Source organism: Chiloscyllium plagiosum, unplaced genomic scaffold, assembly GCF_037043375.1.
Source record: "Chiloscyllium plagiosum isolate Xiang-an unplaced genomic scaffold, Cpla_swu_hap1 HiC_scaffold_38, whole genome shotgun sequence".
Lineage (NCBI taxonomy): Eukaryota > Metazoa > Chordata > Chondrichthyes > Orectolobiformes > Hemiscylliidae > Chiloscyllium > Chiloscyllium plagiosum.
In genome coordinates, this window is record NW_028270176.1 from 23,916,226 (window position 1) to 23,933,288 (window position 17,063).

Here is a 17,063-nt window from a genome sequence, read left to right on the forward strand (position 1 = left end):
GGACCACATGAAGGTAAATGCGATTAGTGTCATTGGGTGTTTATGAGTCAGGATAGGCATAGCGGGGAGGGGCTAAGGGCCTGTTTCTCTGCTGCACGACTCCATTCCTCAATTAATCAATGTTTTCCAAAAAACATTTACAAACAAAGGATGGCGTGTTTGGAAATCACGTCCACAAGCGGCAGTGGATATTGAATTAATCATCACGTTGACCATGAGGAGAATAAATAACTCAATTTATTATAAATACATTCACTTTAACAAGATAACAATGATGATTTATCAATTACTAAAGTATTTTTAAACATTGCCTATACCCCTTTAAGGTCAAATGCACATTAATTCAGAAAGAACACAGTGGAAAAAAAGTGGTTCTGTATCACTAATCTAAACCACAAGAGTAGAATAAGCCGTTCTCACAGTCCTCTTTGTTCTTATCGATGGTGTCTGCAAAGCGATGGACAGTCTTCACTGGTTGATTGGTTGGACCTGATGTCTTTCCTTTCCCTTTACATTTCAGAGTTCTTTCTTTCAGTGTATCTGTTTCTTTCAACGATAGAGAGTGGGAAACAGCGCACAGAAAAGTCTGGGACAGACTCAGCTCTTGGAGATTACCATTCGCATTTCACTCACGGAGTCTGTGTTAAACTGCAGCCAGACCAATCAGAAATCTGTTACTATGCAGAGCTTTCCTGAATTGATATCAGATAGCCCCAATTCTCCCGGACTCTCTGTCTCCAAAAAAGTAACATTATCTTATTTGCATCACTTAACTGTACTTGTTTTGTTTACACAGTGCAAAGTATTTGCATGCTTTAAAAAAATACATCATTTCATTTTGAGCGTGGACTGAAAATCAAAAAATGGATGCTGTTATTAAAGAAAAGCATTGGAAGGATTGGTTTATGTGTAGCCAAATAGCAGAGGTACAACGGGGTATTGTATCAATCAGGAACTTCGTGCAGTATGGCATTGGTTACATAGAAATTAAGAATGATGTCAATCTGTGTATAGACTAGCAATAATTATCAGTGTCAATGCTGTGATGTATGAGTTTCAGGAGTATGCCAGGTATGGTTTTCTGGAGCAGTGTATTAATGAATCGACAGGCTGTTTGAGATTTAATATTATGTAATGATAAAGTGACAGTTAATAATCTCATTGTAAAAGAACCTTTCGGGATGACTTGACCATAATATTATAGAATCTTACGTTCTTTTTAAATGTGAAGTCATTCAATTCGAGGCCAAGGTGTTAAACTAGAACAAAGGAAATTGTGAAGGATGATGGTCAAATTGGCTGAGGTGAATTGGGACTGTATGTAAAAAGATATGACAGTCTGTAGGCAATTTATAAAAAAAAGAGAAAATCAGCAGCAGGCGACTGAGATGGATGATCAGCAATGATCATTATGAGCAGATTCAATGGACTGACTGGCCTACTCTTTCTCCTACTTTCTGTATAAATACATATATAATTTATAGCAGCAAACACAGCCATTTTGACTCTGCAAAGGTCTCTTCATTAGCATCAGGAGGGGTAGTGCCTGAAACTGGGAGCGCTGTCTGATAGATTCATCAAGCAATGGCCTGACAGTCATGCTCAAAGGATCACATCTTAGAGACCATGCCCCAGCCACCACCATCACCATCTCTAGGTACATCCTGACCCACAGACAGGACAGGCCCAACAGGGGCTGCAGCACAGTAGGGGCACAGTTGGGAAGGAGTTGCCCTGGGAGTCCTCAACATTGAGTCTCAATCCCACGAAATGTTGTAACATTGAGTCAAACCCGGGCAAGGAAGCTTCCTGCTGGTTCCCCTCTTCTGGCTGATGAATCAGCACTCCTCCATGTTTAACACCACTTGGAGGGAGCACTGAGTGTGGGAAAGGGTGCAGCATGTATTCTAGATGGAGGATTTCCATATGTATCGACATTGGCTCAGCAGCGACAATACTGATTGATTCCTGAAGGCAAAGCTGCTACACTGGGTCTGCGGCAAATGGTGCAAGAATCAACAAAAGGGACAAATATACTTAACCTCACCCTGAACAAACTGCATGCTTAAGGTGCATCCATCCATGACCATATTGATAGCAGCTAGGACTCCACAGTACTTCTGGAGACAAAGGATACCCTCCATGAAGATGGCTGGTATCACCTATGTGCTAAATGAGATCAGCTTTGTATACATTCAACACCTCATGACTGGGCATCCATGAGATATTGTGTGTCATCAGGAGAGGCAGAATTGCATCCCAATGTAATGTGCAACTTCAAGGCTTTGCATATCGCCAACTCAATGATCAAGCCAAGGGAAAGAAAAACACGGTTCAGTGAACAGCACAGGATGAGCAGCGCCAGGCATAACGAAAAATGAAGTGACCAAACTACCAAACAGGATCACTTGTCTGCCAAACATCATACGCAGAAAATGACAGTCAGGGTGAAGTGATTCTCCAACCAACCAATCAGATGTAAGCTCTACCATCCTGTCACATTCAGACATGGATGGGAGTGGTAAATTAAACAGCTCAGTGAAGGAAGAGGCTCGACAAATATCCCCATTCTCAGGATGGTAGAGCCCAGCACATTGGTGCAAAAGATAAGCCTGAAGTATTCGTACCCATCTTCAGCTACAAGTGAAAAATGGATGATTCAACTTGGCCTCTTCTAGTGGTCCCCAGCATCACAAATACCAGTCTTAAGCCAATTTGATTTGTTCCGTGTAACAGTCAGAAATGGTAGAAGACACTGAATACTGCCAATTCTATGGGTCCTGACAATATTCTGGCAATTGTACTGAAGACCTGTGCTCCAGAATGTGTCTCTTCCTGAACCAAGCTTTTCCAGCACAGTTATGACAGGTGGAGTTAGTGTCGGATGGAGGTTATAATTTTAGTGGAGCCATTGGACAGAGATGCTGCTGCCCAGATTCAGCTGGTGAGTAAATGACCAAGGAAATACGTACATCCGCAGAGTGCCTTGCACACCCTCAGGGCATTCCATCTTGCTTCGCAATTGGCAAGGGCTTTTCAGAAGTGGTGACCCTGCTGTAACAATAAGAGAGGCAAGAGGTTAGTAAATGTGCACAATCGCAAACAGGAAGTCTGGGTTTTGTTTCCACTTTAACTGTTTGTGGGTTAAGGTAGGTACTGTGGGGGAGCATCCAAGCCCCTCCGCCTAATGTTTCATGTTCAATGCCACTCCACACCTTGAAATCCAAGGAATGCGCATTTGGAATGATTTGTGGCCTTTCTATGTCCCTCAGCCTTGCCTGCAGGAGGCACTATCTATGCAAGAGCCTGCTGTAAGCCAGGCTTGTTTTCCAGCAGTGCTCCTCAGCAGTAGCCTCTGGTGACTACCTCTAGGAAGTATGTGCTTTGTCTGTCTCATACGCCCCAAGGCAAGAAAGGGCAGATGTTAATTGAAAGATGGGCCATGGCATCTGTTCTGCTTCAGAATTCTGCCCGTGGATCCATAGCATTGACCTGAGGAATTGCTGGTAAAACATCTTCATCCAAAGGACACTATGGCACTACCACGCTACTGCCTTCGCATGTCAGTTTAGATTGCATACAAAATGGGTAAGACTTGTCTCAAAACATTGGGACTGAAAGGATGAGAAGGAGTAGTTAATTGGTGTTGTTCTCAAGTTCCCCAAGCCTACATCTACTTGGAGTGGTTGATTATAGGCTCATAGAGATGTACAGCACGGAACAGGCCCTTCAGCCCATTGGGTCTGTACTGACCAAAGGAGAAACCATCTCCGATCTACCCTAATTCCATTTGACCCAAGGATATTCCAAGTGCTCATCCAGGTACTCTTTAAAGGTTTTGTGGTTTCCCACCTCAACTACTCTCTGAGACAGCACATTCAGACCCACCCACCACTCACTGAGAGAAAACAATTTTCTTACGTCCTTCCAAAACCTTCTGCCCTTCATCTTAAACTTGTTATTGACTCTTCAGCACAGCGATGCAGCCGCTTCCTACCACCCATCATGTACACCCCTTAGGCAGCACAGTGGCTAGCACTGCTGCCACACAGCGCCAGGGTTCGATCTTACCCTCAGGCAAATGTCTGTGTGAGTTTGCACATTGTCTCCGGATCTGCGTAGGTTTCCATGGGTGCTCCGGTTTCCTCCCACAATCCAAAGACCTGCAGATTCGTTGGATACTAGCCAGAGATGTGCTGCGTGGATTAACCATGGTTAATGTGGGATTATGGGGATGGGGTAGGGACCTGGAATACTGTAAGAGTGGGATGTTTTTCAGAGGCTCAGTGCACGCACTCTCTTTGAGCTGTATGGGATATTTCTACAGTGTAGGGATTCTACCATCTCTATCAGGTACCCTCTCAACCTTTTCTGCTCTAAAGAAAACAACCTGAGCTTATCCAGCCTCTCTTCATAGTTAAACTGTGACATCCTGGTGAAGGCACCCTCTCTAGTGCCATCACATTCTTCCTGTAATGAGGTGAGTAGAGCTGCGCACAGCACCCCAGTTGATCAGAAGAGACCCTTTGGAAGAAGACTCACCCCTGGACTCGTGGTGTTAACTCTGCTTTCTCTCCGTAGATACTGCAAGACCTGCTGAGTTTCTCTAGCAATTTCTGTTTTTGTTTGTTTCAGATTTCCAGCATCCACAGTTCTTTGTTTCATTTCATCCATATATTCAAATATATGTAAGGCCCCTTTTGGAATACTGCATCCAATTCTAGTCTCCCTGCTATTGCAAAGAGTTGTTTAACTTTAGAGAGTGCAGAAAAAAATTACAAGGATGCTGCCAGGATAGTTTGAGCTATAGGAAGTGGCTGAATAGGCTTGGAGCTGTTTCCCTGGAACGTGGGAGGCTTAGAGGTGACCTTATAGAGGTTTATAAAATCATGAGGGGCATGGATAGGATAAGGAGTCAAGGTCTTTTTCTCCAGGGGACGAGAGTCCAAAATTAGTGGGTCCAAGTTTAAGGGGAGAGGAGAAAGATTTAAAAGAGACCTGAGGGACAACATTTTCGTGCAGAGGGTGGTGGGTGTATGGAATGAGATGCCAGAGGAAGTGGTGGACGCTGGTACAGTTACAACATTTAAAAGGCATCTGAATATGTATGGGATGGGAAGGGCTTAGACAGATATGGGCCAAGTGCTGATAAATGGATCTGAATCCATTATTCGAGAATTACAAAGATAAACGCACCTTTCCAAGTGTTCATAGACTGATATGTCACTGAGCTGAAGGTCCCAGAGGAAAAATAAAAGATATCATAGCCAATTCAAATCAGTCTCAACAGCAATAGTGTCTGAAATGATTGAAATTCAGAGAAACGTACTGTGTAGTTTGAACTGGACTGATCCTGATTTCCACATTATTTCTGTAAAGATAATTAATATACTAAATGTTAATAGTGTCACAACTGCATTGAAGCAGCTGAGAGTGTAACATGCAGTATGGAGACGTACTGCCTTTATTCTCATAGAATCCCTGCAGTGTGGAAGCAGGCCATTCAGACCATGGAGTCCACACTGACCCTCCGAAGAGCGTCACACCCAAACCAACCCCCCTGTTACCCTATATTTCCCATGGTGAACCCATCTAGCCTGCACATCCCTGGACACCATGGGGCAATTTAGCATGGCCAGTCCACTCTAACCTGCATATCTTTGGACTATGGGATGAAATCGGAAATCCCGGAAGAAACCACGCATTGACTGGGAGTATGCGCAAACTCCACACAGACAGTCACCCGAGGGTTGAATCGAATCTGGGTCCCGAACGCTGAGAGGTCACAGTGCTAATCTCTGACCCCCTTACTGACGTAATTTTTAAATCATTGTTTTGTTTTACAAATTTAAAGAATAAAGTACATTCATGGAGTGGGGATTTAGAGAGGGATATAAAACTTTCAAGCATAAGAATTGTCATAGTCTCAGGTATGTCTCTTGGGACATTTCATTCTATGATTTACATATCCTGAACATTAACAATGTTGAAATGCAAGGACTGCTATCACTGTGCCAGATTTCCTCATTGCAAATGTGTTTGACATTTATTCCACCCATTCCCTCTGTTGGAGGTGCTGTTGCACACTAGCCCTTGCTCTAGTCTACCCAGTCTCCAACACATGCAAGTCAATGAGATGTACATCGTAAGGATTTCTGGACTCACATCTTCTGCAGTACTGTGTGGACTTGTGGTTGCCCTGTTATAGGAAGGATATTACTAAACTGGAGATATTTCAGAAATGATTTATCAGGGTATTGCCAGGAGTGGAGAATTTAGATGTAAAAAGACCTTGGAAAGGCTGGGATGTAGGAGGTTGAGGGGTGACCTTACTGAGGTTTATAAAATCATGAGTGGTTACTTTAAATAACAATGGTCTTTTCCATAATGTAGAGGAGTTCCAAAACTAGGGGACATACGTTTCAGACAAGAGGAGAAAGATTTAAAAAGGACACGAGGGGCAACATTTTTACATCTGTGTGGAATGCCCTGGCAGAGAAAGTCATGGATGGAGGCACGTTTAAAACGCATGAAAGACAGTTGGAGCGATATAGGTAAAACGCAGGGACTAGCTCAGCTTGGGAACATGTTTGGCATGGAGTGTTTGCAGCTAAGGGTCTATTTCTATGCTGTAGAATTGAATGGTATTGAGTTTCTTGAGCATTGTTGGAGCTGCACCGATCCAGGCAAGTGGGGAGCATTCCATCACACTCCAAACATTGCCTTTTTAGATGCTGGACAGGCTTTGGCATGTCAGGAGGTGACCTACTCACTGGAGGGTTCCTAACCTCTGACCCGATCTTGTACCAACAGTATTTCTGTGACGAGTCCAGTTGAGTTTCTGGTCGATGGTGACCACCAGGCTGCTAATAACGTGGGATTCACCGATAGGAATGAACGTCAATGGCAATGTTGAGATACTTTATTGACTGGAATCATCCTATCTGCCTCATCCACCCCTTATGTTATGGATCAGACCAGACCTTCTTAACATATATTAAAAAGGTAGCCTCGACCCGTAGGTTTTGTTTTCTTATTTTAAAGGTAAAAGTAAAATGTTGTGTTCCTGATGCAATTTGATTAGTCAAATTACTCGACATCAAGCAAAATACAATTTATTCAAACACTATGAATAAAATATAACAAAAGAAAGCAGAACTTAGAATTATTTAACTCTGCTGGAAAACTTAACAGATTAATAGATACAGTAACTACTGATAATTAATTGTTCGAATATTATAACATCCCATAAACGTATCCTTTTGTAAAAAGAGAAATTCAGGCACAGATTCTCACATGCAACACCCACATTATGAAGAGAAATCCCTGATTCCAGCTGTAATTGAGAGAGAGAAAGAGAGGAAAAAAGATAGGTTCTACTTCTTGAAAACTCCCATCACTTCTGCTGAATTTAAAAGCTATAAAGAAAATTAGAAATCTCTGTCTGTGAGAGCCGGTCACACCCATCAAGGCTGCTTTTATTGTTCCAACTTTAAAGAAAACCGCCAAGGAATCACACGCTATTTACATCATGATAGACTGCTCGGTGTCTCTTGTTCAATCTCTTTCTTAAAAGAAACTCGGACAAAACACACCTCACATTTGTGATTGTGATTCACAGGTCAGAAAGGACAAGCTGTATCTGGTAATAATCACCCATCCTCCTTCTTCTGTCCAATTATTTGAAATTTTTCTACTCATCACTGAAGCTCCTACTACTGGAAACAGTTTCTCAAGAGTTCTCTTGTTTCAAAAATTACAATAATTGCAATATCTCTTGATTAACTGATCAATAACAGTAGCGATAAAGTGAACACTTACTCGTCATTTACTGATGGCAGGAAGGTTTCGTTCATTGGCGTGCTGATGGTGCCACTCACTGTAGGTAGAATGTATCTTTCTGAAATCAATCCAGCAACAGGTGTGAGTAAACCAAGGAGGAAGAGCATTGGATTAATTAAATGCAGGGAATATTAGCAAAACTCAGCAGATCCAGCAGCATTTCTGTGAGAGAGAAAAACAGAGTTAATGTCCTGAGTCCAATATGTCTCCTCTTCAGATCTGAAGGATGTTGGAAATTAGAAACTTTTCAACATTTGTCAGCTCTGAGGTAAGGTCATTAAAAATGTTAATTCTGTTTCTCTCCATATTGCCATACTTGCTAAGTTTTTCCAACCTTCTCTGTTTCTGTTCAGATTTCCAACATCCACAGTATTTTGCTTTGTTTCAAGAAATTGCTGAGCTCACCTTCCTTGGCAAACTCTGCTCTCGTAAACATTTGAACCAAGCGAAGGTTGTCGTGGATAATAAGAATCTCTACCTTGTCTCAGTATTAGCCCCCTGATGTGTTAAAGGTAAAGGCTACCATCCATCAGATGCAGGAATAATCAACACTTGAACTCATGTTTCCATAGAAACTTTTAACAGGAACTGCTACTCATATCTCCAGGGATATATACGCAAGGTGGGTGTACTCCATTTGTATTGGAATAGACTTAATACATCTTTTTATTAAAGTTGGTCAATAGAATACATGTAATTACAGACCAGTTACTGTCCCTGTTTTCATTTCTTGCACAGCCTCACTAGAATTAATGAACAACAAAAAACCTTCAAGGGCCAAACTTGCAAAGTTGAGCACGGCTGTATAAATTATCCCCCAGATGGGTACCCTCACAGAATTGTTCTGGAGCATAAAGTGGTTTTTCGGCCCATCATGTGAGTCCTGGTTCTCCTGCTCAAAATGCCAATCTCCTACCTTTTACCCCATATCCCTTGGCACACCAATGTTCCCTCTTGATTGCCTCCGGGGAACCTGCCTCCAGCACATTTGCAGGCAGTGCATTCCACACCCGAACTGCCCCCTGGATGAAAACGTCTTTTTCCAACATCCTCCTTGTTTTGCACATCACTTTAACCCTACAGGCTCTGACTCGTGTTACTTTTAGGAGCAGGAACAGCTTCTCCCTCTCTGCTGTATCTCGCCCCCTCATCATTTCCTTTCCTCCCTGCCCGATATCCCATTCTGATGGACGTGTTGACACAATTCATGGGAATAAATCGAGTTTTGTCACTCTATTCACTTACCCGTTTCTGTCCTAGATATTTTCTGGATTTTGAAGAGTAACACAGTGATACCCATGAGTTCTGTGATGGAGATGACGGTGGCAATCACAGCCACAGCTTTCCATTCATTATTGCTGCAGCTATCTGACTGGGTGTATACTGCAAAACATAAACAGCTACGTACGTCAGTGTCCTCATTGCGCTTGCTCATTTTCACGTGACCTGTCAAACCTTAGAACATAGAACAATACAATGCAGCAGAGGCCCTTCAGCCCTTGATGTTGTTCCGACCTGTGAATTAATCAAAGCCCATTCTCCTACACTATCCCATCATCATTGACGTGCTTATCCAAGGATAGTCTAAATCTCCCTAATGTGGCTGAGTTAGCTACGTTGGCAAGCATGGCATTTCACACCCTTATCACTCTCTGAGTAAAGAACCTGCCTCTGACATCTACCTTAAATAAAACACCCCTCGTTTGTAGCTATCCCCCTCCATATAAGCTGATGCCATCATCCTAGGAAAAAAAACTCTCTACCCTATCTATTCCTCTGATCATCTTGTATGTCTCTATAAAATCCTCTCTTAGCCTTCTGCTTTCCAATGAAAAGAGACCCAAGTTTCTCAGCCTTTCCTCATACGACCTTCCTTCCAGAAAAGGGAACATCCTGGTAAATCTCCTCTGCACATTTTCCAATGCTTCCATATCCTTCCTGTAATGGGGCGACCAGAACTGTACACAATATTCCAAGTGCAGCCGCACTAGATGTTGTATAGTTGCAGCATGACATTATGGCTCTGGAACTCAATCCCTCTCCCAATAAAACCTAACACACTGTATACCTTCTTAATAGCACTCTCAACCTGAGTGGCAACTTTGAGGGATCTATGCACCTGGACTCCAAGATCTGCCTGCAAATCCACACTACCAAGAATCTTTCCATTGTCCCAGTATTCTGCCTTTTTGTTGTTTTTCCCAAAGTGCATCACCTCACATTAATTTGCATTGAACTCCCTTTGGCACCTCTCAGCCCATTTCTGCACTTTATCCAAGTCCCCCTGCAACCTGCAACATTCTTCCACACTGTCCACTACTCTACCGACTTTAGTGTCTAACTTACTAACCCATCCACCTATGCCTGCATCTAAGTCATTTATAAAAATGACAAGCAACAGTGGTCCCAAAACAGATCATTGTGGCATACCACTAGTAACTGGACTCTAGGCTAATATTTTCCATCAACGAACACTCACTGCCTTCTTGCAGAAAGCCGGTTTCTAATCCAAACTGCTAAATCAACCTCAATACCATGCCTCTGCATTTTCTCCCACAGCCCACCACGTGGAACCTTATAAAAGGCTTTACTGAAGTCCATGTACACCACGTCAACTGCCCTACCCTCATCCACATGCTTGGTCACCTTCTTAAAAGGCTCAATGAGGTTTGTGAGACATGACCTGCCCTTAACGAAACCATGTTGACTGTCTGCAATCCTATTTCTTATAATCCTTTCCAAAACTTTTCCTACAACAGACGTAAGGGCAAGGGCACTACATTTGCAATCCGCAGTCTTCTGGGCATAGAGTTATAGAGATGTACAGCATGGAAACAGACCCTTTGATCCAACCAGATATCCCAACCAAATCTAGTCCCACCTGCCGGCACCCGGCCCATATCCCTCCAAACCCTTCCTTTTCATATACCCATCCAAATGTCTCTGAAATGTTGCATCTGAACCAGCTTACACCACTTCCTCTGACAGCTCATTCCATACACCAACCACCCTCTGTGTGTAAAAGTTGCCCCTTAGGACTCTTTTATATCTTTCCCCTCCCACCCTAAACCCATGCCTTCCAGTTTTGGACTTTGCCTACTTACCCTATCCACGCCACTCACAATTTTGTAAACTTCTATAAGGTCACCCCTCAGCCTCTGATGCTCCAGGGAAAGCAACCCCAGCTTGGTCAGTCTCTCCCACAGCTCAAATCTTCCAACCCTGGCAACATCCTTGTAAATCTTTTCTGAACCCTTTCAAGCTTCACAACATCTTTCCGATAGGAAGGAAACCACAATTGCACGCAATATTCCAACAGTGGCCCAACAAATGTCCTGTATAGCCGCAAAATGAATTCCCAACTTCTGTACTCAATACTCTGACCAATAAAGGAAAGCTCTGGTACTAAACCTGCAGACAATAATGACCCAAAGATCAAAGCCAAAGGCTCCAACACCTCCTCCCTAGCTTCCCAGAGAATCTTCGGATAAATTCCATCTGGCCCAGGGGACTTATCTACTTTCACTCCTTCTAGAATTGATAACACCTCTTCCTTACTAACTTCTTTACTAACTTCCTTACTAACTATTTCATTATTCTCCTCAACAATATTCTCCTTTTCCTGAGAGAAAACCAATGAGAAATATTTGTTTAGCACCTCTCCGATCTCCACAGGGCCCACACACAACTTCCCCTTCTGTCTTGACTGGCCCTATTCCAACCCTAGTCATCTTTTTATTCCTCACATACCTGTAGAAAGAGATCACACAGTTACTGCAGAGGGTTATCATTGGGAGCAGAATCTTGATCAGTCCCATGTTCCCAAAGAGATACAACGCTGGTATTTACCTGGAAATGCGAAAAATTGCCTAGATGTACCAAAATCAGAACAAATCCAACCCCAGCAGCCTCCTCATGATCACCAGCAGAGTGGTTTATGTGTGGCAGTGGCTAGCAAGTGGCATTTATAGAGTCATACAGCACGGAAACAAACCCTTCAGTCCAACTCATCCAGGCAGACTAGACATCCCCAATCTGACCTAGATCCATTTGCCAGCACTTGGCCCATATCAACCTAAATCCTTCCTATTCATGTTGCCATCCACATGCCTTTTAAATGTTGTAATTGTGCCAGTCTCCACCACTTCCTCTTGCAGCTCATTCCATACACGCATTACACACTGCTTGAAAAGGTTGCCCCTTATGTCCTTTTAAAAATATTTTCATATTTTAAAAATATGAAAACTTCATATGCTTTTACATTTTCCATGGCATTTAGAAGACTAAGAGGCGATCTTATTGAAGTCTTCAAGACATTAACAAGAAACGTCAGGGTCGATTAAGATTAATTATTCTCAATGGTTGAGGATTCTAGAACTACATGGCATAGTTGGACAGCATTAAAATAAAATGAAAAGCACGCAATATGGTGAAGATTAGTGGGAAGCCAGCGGATTGGGCATTCTTTTAAAGGCAGCAGAGGATAATGAATAAAACAATAGGGGAGGAGAAGATAAACTCAGGGTGAAGTCGTGATATTAAAAAAAATGCACGAGTTTTGTTAGCAATATGACAGGTAAGAGAGAGTTAAGAGTGGACATTGGGCAGCTGGAAAATGAGGCTGGAGAAGTTGGAAAGGGGGACAAAGAGGTCGCAGAGGAACTGAATAGGTATTTTGCATTTTCACAGTGGAAGACATCAGTAAAGTACCAGAATTACGAGCGTCAGGGGTCAAGGGTGAGTGAGTTGGATATCACAAGAGATAAGATGCTGGGAAGGTGGAAAAGTGGAAAAATTACTGGACCAGATGGACTACAACTTAGTGTTCTAAAGAAAATAGCTGAGGTGATTGCAGAGACATCATTTGAGTCATGGATGGTCCCAGAGGACTGGTTAATGAGTAATGTAACAACACTGCTTAAAAAGGGAGGGAGGCAAAAGACAGGAAACTGTAGAGAGGTGAGCCTGACCTCAGTTATTGGTAAGATTTTAGAGTCCATTATTCAGAATCAGATTGCAGAGTACGTGGAAGTCCCTGGTAAAATAGGGTGGGTTCATCAAGGGAGGTCATGCCTAACAAACCTGTATCTTTGTGGAGCAGAGAAACCTTGGATTGATATTTTCAAGTGGGTAAAACATCTCTAACATAAAGGTTGACTGAGGGAAAGGAAAATGAAGAGAGAGTGAGAGCATGCTGGAAAGTCTTCTCCAAGGTTCTGGGTACTCAGGGAGAAACTGACCTCAAGCATGTTCCAGTAGAGAGGGAGAGAGAAAGAAGAACTCAGTGGTCATTTAAACTGTTGCCCGTGTGTTGCCCTCCCTCTCAACCCTTTCCCCGGAGCCAGGTAATGATATCTGCTTGCAGCGTTTACCCAATCTCCTTTTAGAATCGACTTCACAAATCAGTCTGCCAATCGCTCCATCCTCCCCTCACCACCCCACCCCCCAAAAAGTTAACTTCTTTGATTAATGGTGAAACTCTCTCATCTCACCAGGTCGTCAGTGATGGTAAGCTTCATCATTTCATGATGTCTTGGATAAAGAAAACATGCTTCTTACTCACCAAACACAGAAAGGATTATTGTTGTATCTGCTACAACACCAGTCAATGAGTTCATGGTAACGCTGCACTGTCTGAAGCAGTCACTGATTTGAGCAGGAGAGAGCCATTAATTAATAAGAACTCCACCCGCCCGAGGTAAACATTATTAATGTCTGCTGTTTTGTTAATCCACATAAGTACATCTGATCCGTTGTGTTTCCAAGATCCACTCCTCACCCTCTCCGACGGTCTCACTGACAGGAGCACAGGGTCTCTGACTGCTGCATTAATCCGCCTCTCACTCACTGAGATGGTCAAAGCCTCAGAGTCAACTACAAGGGGAAGAAAAATCCCAGGTTAATGTTCAGCCAGTTTAACTCCAAATGGAGACAGGGAAAGACTGTGAAACCCTTTGTATTTAACATATCCTCACCAGCACCCCCGCCCACCCCACAGTCTTCCTGCCTCAGCCTCAATACCAACATGAGAAATTCACTCTCACCAAGAGATAGTGACCAGACAGTAATGGCAGTGAGTCAGGTTCTCACCATCCTGTGAGAACAGCGTCGGTCCCTGTACTAAATGATGTCCAGCCAGCAGTCCCTGGTCAATGAACCAGGTTAATTTTTAACTAAAGCAAACACGGCTCTGAATTGGGTCAGAGTTATTTCACTGCAAGGACTGGGTGAGAATTAGAATATTAATGTAGTGACTCTCCAGTTCAACATCTGGAGCTGACAACACGAGTAGTGAAGTAGTGTATAAAACTTTCACCAAAAGTGGGCAGAATGTTGATATATGAGCACTGCTCAGGCAGTTCAATATAGGTTTACAAGAATGACGCCTGGAAATCAGGAGTTGAGTTTTGAAATGAGACGACACAAATTAGGTTTGTTTTCTCTTGAACTTAGAAGTGATCTTATTGAAGTTTTCAAGGTATTAAGAGGAAAAGACAGGGTAGTCAAAACAACACTATTTCCACTGTTTGAACATTTTAATTGAAGGAGCAGAGCCTAACAATCAGGACCAGAACATTCAGGAGAGTTGTGAGGTAGCATTTTCACTCACAATGAGTGGGAAAGGTTTGGAACTCTCTTCCAAAAATTGTAGCGAATGCTGAATCAGTTGCTCATTTTAATTAATTAATTTATTTATTAGATTCCCTACAGTGCGATATATTTTTGTCAAGCCAAAGATAATGAGAAATATGGAACTAAGCCGGTGTATAAAGTTAGGTCACTGATTGACCGTGCATTCATTTAATAGAGTAACAGGCTAGGGGCTGAATGGTTGCCTCCTGTCGCTATAGTCGTAAGTGAACTCAACAATGTAGTATTTGTTCTGCCACTATCTGATGGGCATTAACTAATGGAGAATCTTTCTTCCTGTTTTTCTGCTTTTATCAGTGCACTGCAATGGTAGGGCCTTGGGTAGTGTTGTAGAACACAGAGAACTAAAGGGTTAGGTACATTATTCTTTGAATTTTGCATCACTTGTAGACAGGGTGGTTAAAGAGGTGCTTAGCACAGTGGGGTGGCACAGTGGCTCAGTGATTAACACTGATGCTTCACAGCTCCAGGGACCCGGGTTCAATTCCTGCCTTGAGTAGTTATCTGTGTCATTCTCGTATGTTGTCCCTGTGTCTGCATGGGTTTTCTTCAGGTGCTCCAGTTTCCTCCCAAGAGTTTGCATGTTAGGTAAATTGGCCATGTTAAATTGCCCATAGTATTCAGGGATGTGTAGGCTAGGTACATTAGTTAGGGGAAATATAGTGTAACAGGTGTTGGGGAATGGGTCTGGGTGGGATACTCTTCGAGGGTGGTTTGCGCCTAATGGCCTGTTTCCAAAATTTAAGATTTATAATTTACATTTCCTTCACCCTTCATTGCTCATTCATTTGAGTGTAGGAGTTGGGAAGTCGAGGCTGTACCAGACATTAGTGACGCCTGTCACAGCACTGTGTTTAGTTCTGGTCGCCCTGTTAAAGGCAGGATATTATTAAACTCGGCAGGGTTTGGAGCAGACTAACCAGGGTGTTTCTAGGTTTAGAAGCTCTGCACTATAAAGAAAGGCTGGGACAATTCTCATTGAAACAGGAGGTTGAAAGATGCCCTTATAAAGGTTTAAAAATCATGAGGGGTATAGATAGGATTAATGATAGGTGTCTTGTCCCTAGTATGGGTAATTTCAAGACTAGGGGATATACTTTTAATGTGAAAGAAGAAAGATTTAATGAATTCATGAGAAGAATTTTTGTTGCACAGATAGTAGGTCGAGTGTGGAATGAACTTCCAGAGGAAGTCGTGGATGTAAGTACAGTTACAACAGTTAAAAGGCATTTAGATAATAACATGAATAGAAAAGGTTTGGAGGGCTACAGACTAGGAGCAGGCAGGTGGGATTTGTTTAATTTGGGATTATGGTCAACATGGACTGGTTGGACTGAAGGATTTGTTTCTGTGCTGTATCACTCAATCACTCAGATGCACTGACTGCTTGGAGAGAAGAGCAAACAAAGCACAATTGATTTTGCACTTGTTTTCCTCCATATGATATTGTCGCTGACACTGGTTAATGATATAAGAACGAAAAAACCCCACACTGCTATTTATATCCAACAATATCTGATCTGGCTCACCAACCAGGAAATGGTCTCACTCAGCGTGGCAGGGCCATTCCCAGAATTGCTCGAATGTGCCAAGTTTTTGATTCAAGGCACATAGTTCATGGGTCGTATGTGATCGACCAGAAATTGCTTTGGGATGTCATGTGTGTATTTTACTCAGGCTGTGTGTTCCACAATCTCATGTTAAGAGGGACAATTTTGATAAAAAAATTAATTGTTAATTGATAGTCACGCCATACAAATTGGGATCCACTGACAGGCTTTTAGGAGCAGGTCAGAGCAGCACAAGAGGTTGGAAAAAGAATCCAGAAATGATGAAGAGTCACTGGACTGGAAACGTTAATTCTGCTTTCACCTAACAGTTGCTGCCAGACGTGCTGAGTTTCTCCAGCAACTTCTTTTTTTTATAAATAAGGAACCCAGAGAATTTGGCTTGTGTGCAGGAGACAAGAATCAGAGAATTCTTACAATATGGAAGCGAGACTTTCAGCCCATCAGGTCCTCACTGAAGAACACCCCACTCAGACCCACCTCCTATCCCATCCCCATAACCCACCTAGAATACACATCCCTCGTCACTATGGGGCAATTTGGCATAGCCTGCACATCTTTGCAATGTGAGAGAAAATCCACACATACACAGGGGGAATGGCAAATTCCACACAGATAGTGATCCAAGCCTGGAATCAAACTCGAGTCCCTGGTGCTAAGAGGTAGCAGTGTTAACCTCTGAGCCACTATGCTGGCTGAGTCCATGAACTGGTGATATCAAATGTGCCATGAAACAGGTCTAGATGAGGGACTGATTTTTCTTCTGAATTTTGTGTTCATTGGTGACGTCCTACCTTGGAATAATTACAGTGCAGAAGGAATTAATTCCTGTGATCAAAACTAGCTCTCCGAATGAGCATTTTACACTGTGTTATTTTTGTGTCCTCACGCTGTAATCCTGCACCGTTCCATTTCAAACAATAGTCTCACTTTTTAATGTTTTGTTGAAATGTGCCTCCGTCATTCTCTCAGGCAGTGCATTCCAGACCCAGCTACCTACTG

General features: G+C 42.7%; 1 protein-coding gene across 1 annotated transcript; it reads right to left on the reverse strand.

Moving 5' to 3' along the window:
- Window positions 1-268: 268 nt before the first annotated feature.
- On the reverse strand, window positions 269-13,952 carry LOC148139319 (uncharacterized). The gene is made up of 5 exons (XM_087981066.1): window positions 13,887-13,952; window positions 13,406-13,716; window positions 9,088-9,225; window positions 7,822-7,900; window positions 269-3,054 (listed from the first exon to the last, which is right to left on the reverse strand). Exons 2-5 carry the CDS (start codon window positions 13,458-13,460, stop codon window positions 2,997-2,999), a joined length of 330 nt encoding a protein of 109 aa, XP_087837192.1. The 5' UTR covers window positions 13,461-13,716; window positions 13,887-13,952; the 3' UTR covers window positions 269-2,996.
- Window positions 13,953-17,063: the final 3,111 nt, after the last annotated feature.

Bases quoted from the DNA above. Each gene is read 5' to 3' on its own strand.
- LOC148139319 (XM_087981066.1), bottom strand. From the start codon at position 13,460: ATGAACTCATTGACTGGTGTTGTAGCAGATACAACAATAATCCTTTCT. The intron at 9,226-13,405 runs GTGAGTAAGAAG...TATGTTTTGCAG, and splicing joins AATAATCCTTTCTGTGTTTG to TATACACCCAGTCAGATAGC. The intron at 7,901-9,087 runs GTAAGTGAATAG...GATTGATTTCAG, and splicing joins AATATCTAGGACAGAAACGG to AAAGATACATTCTACCTACA.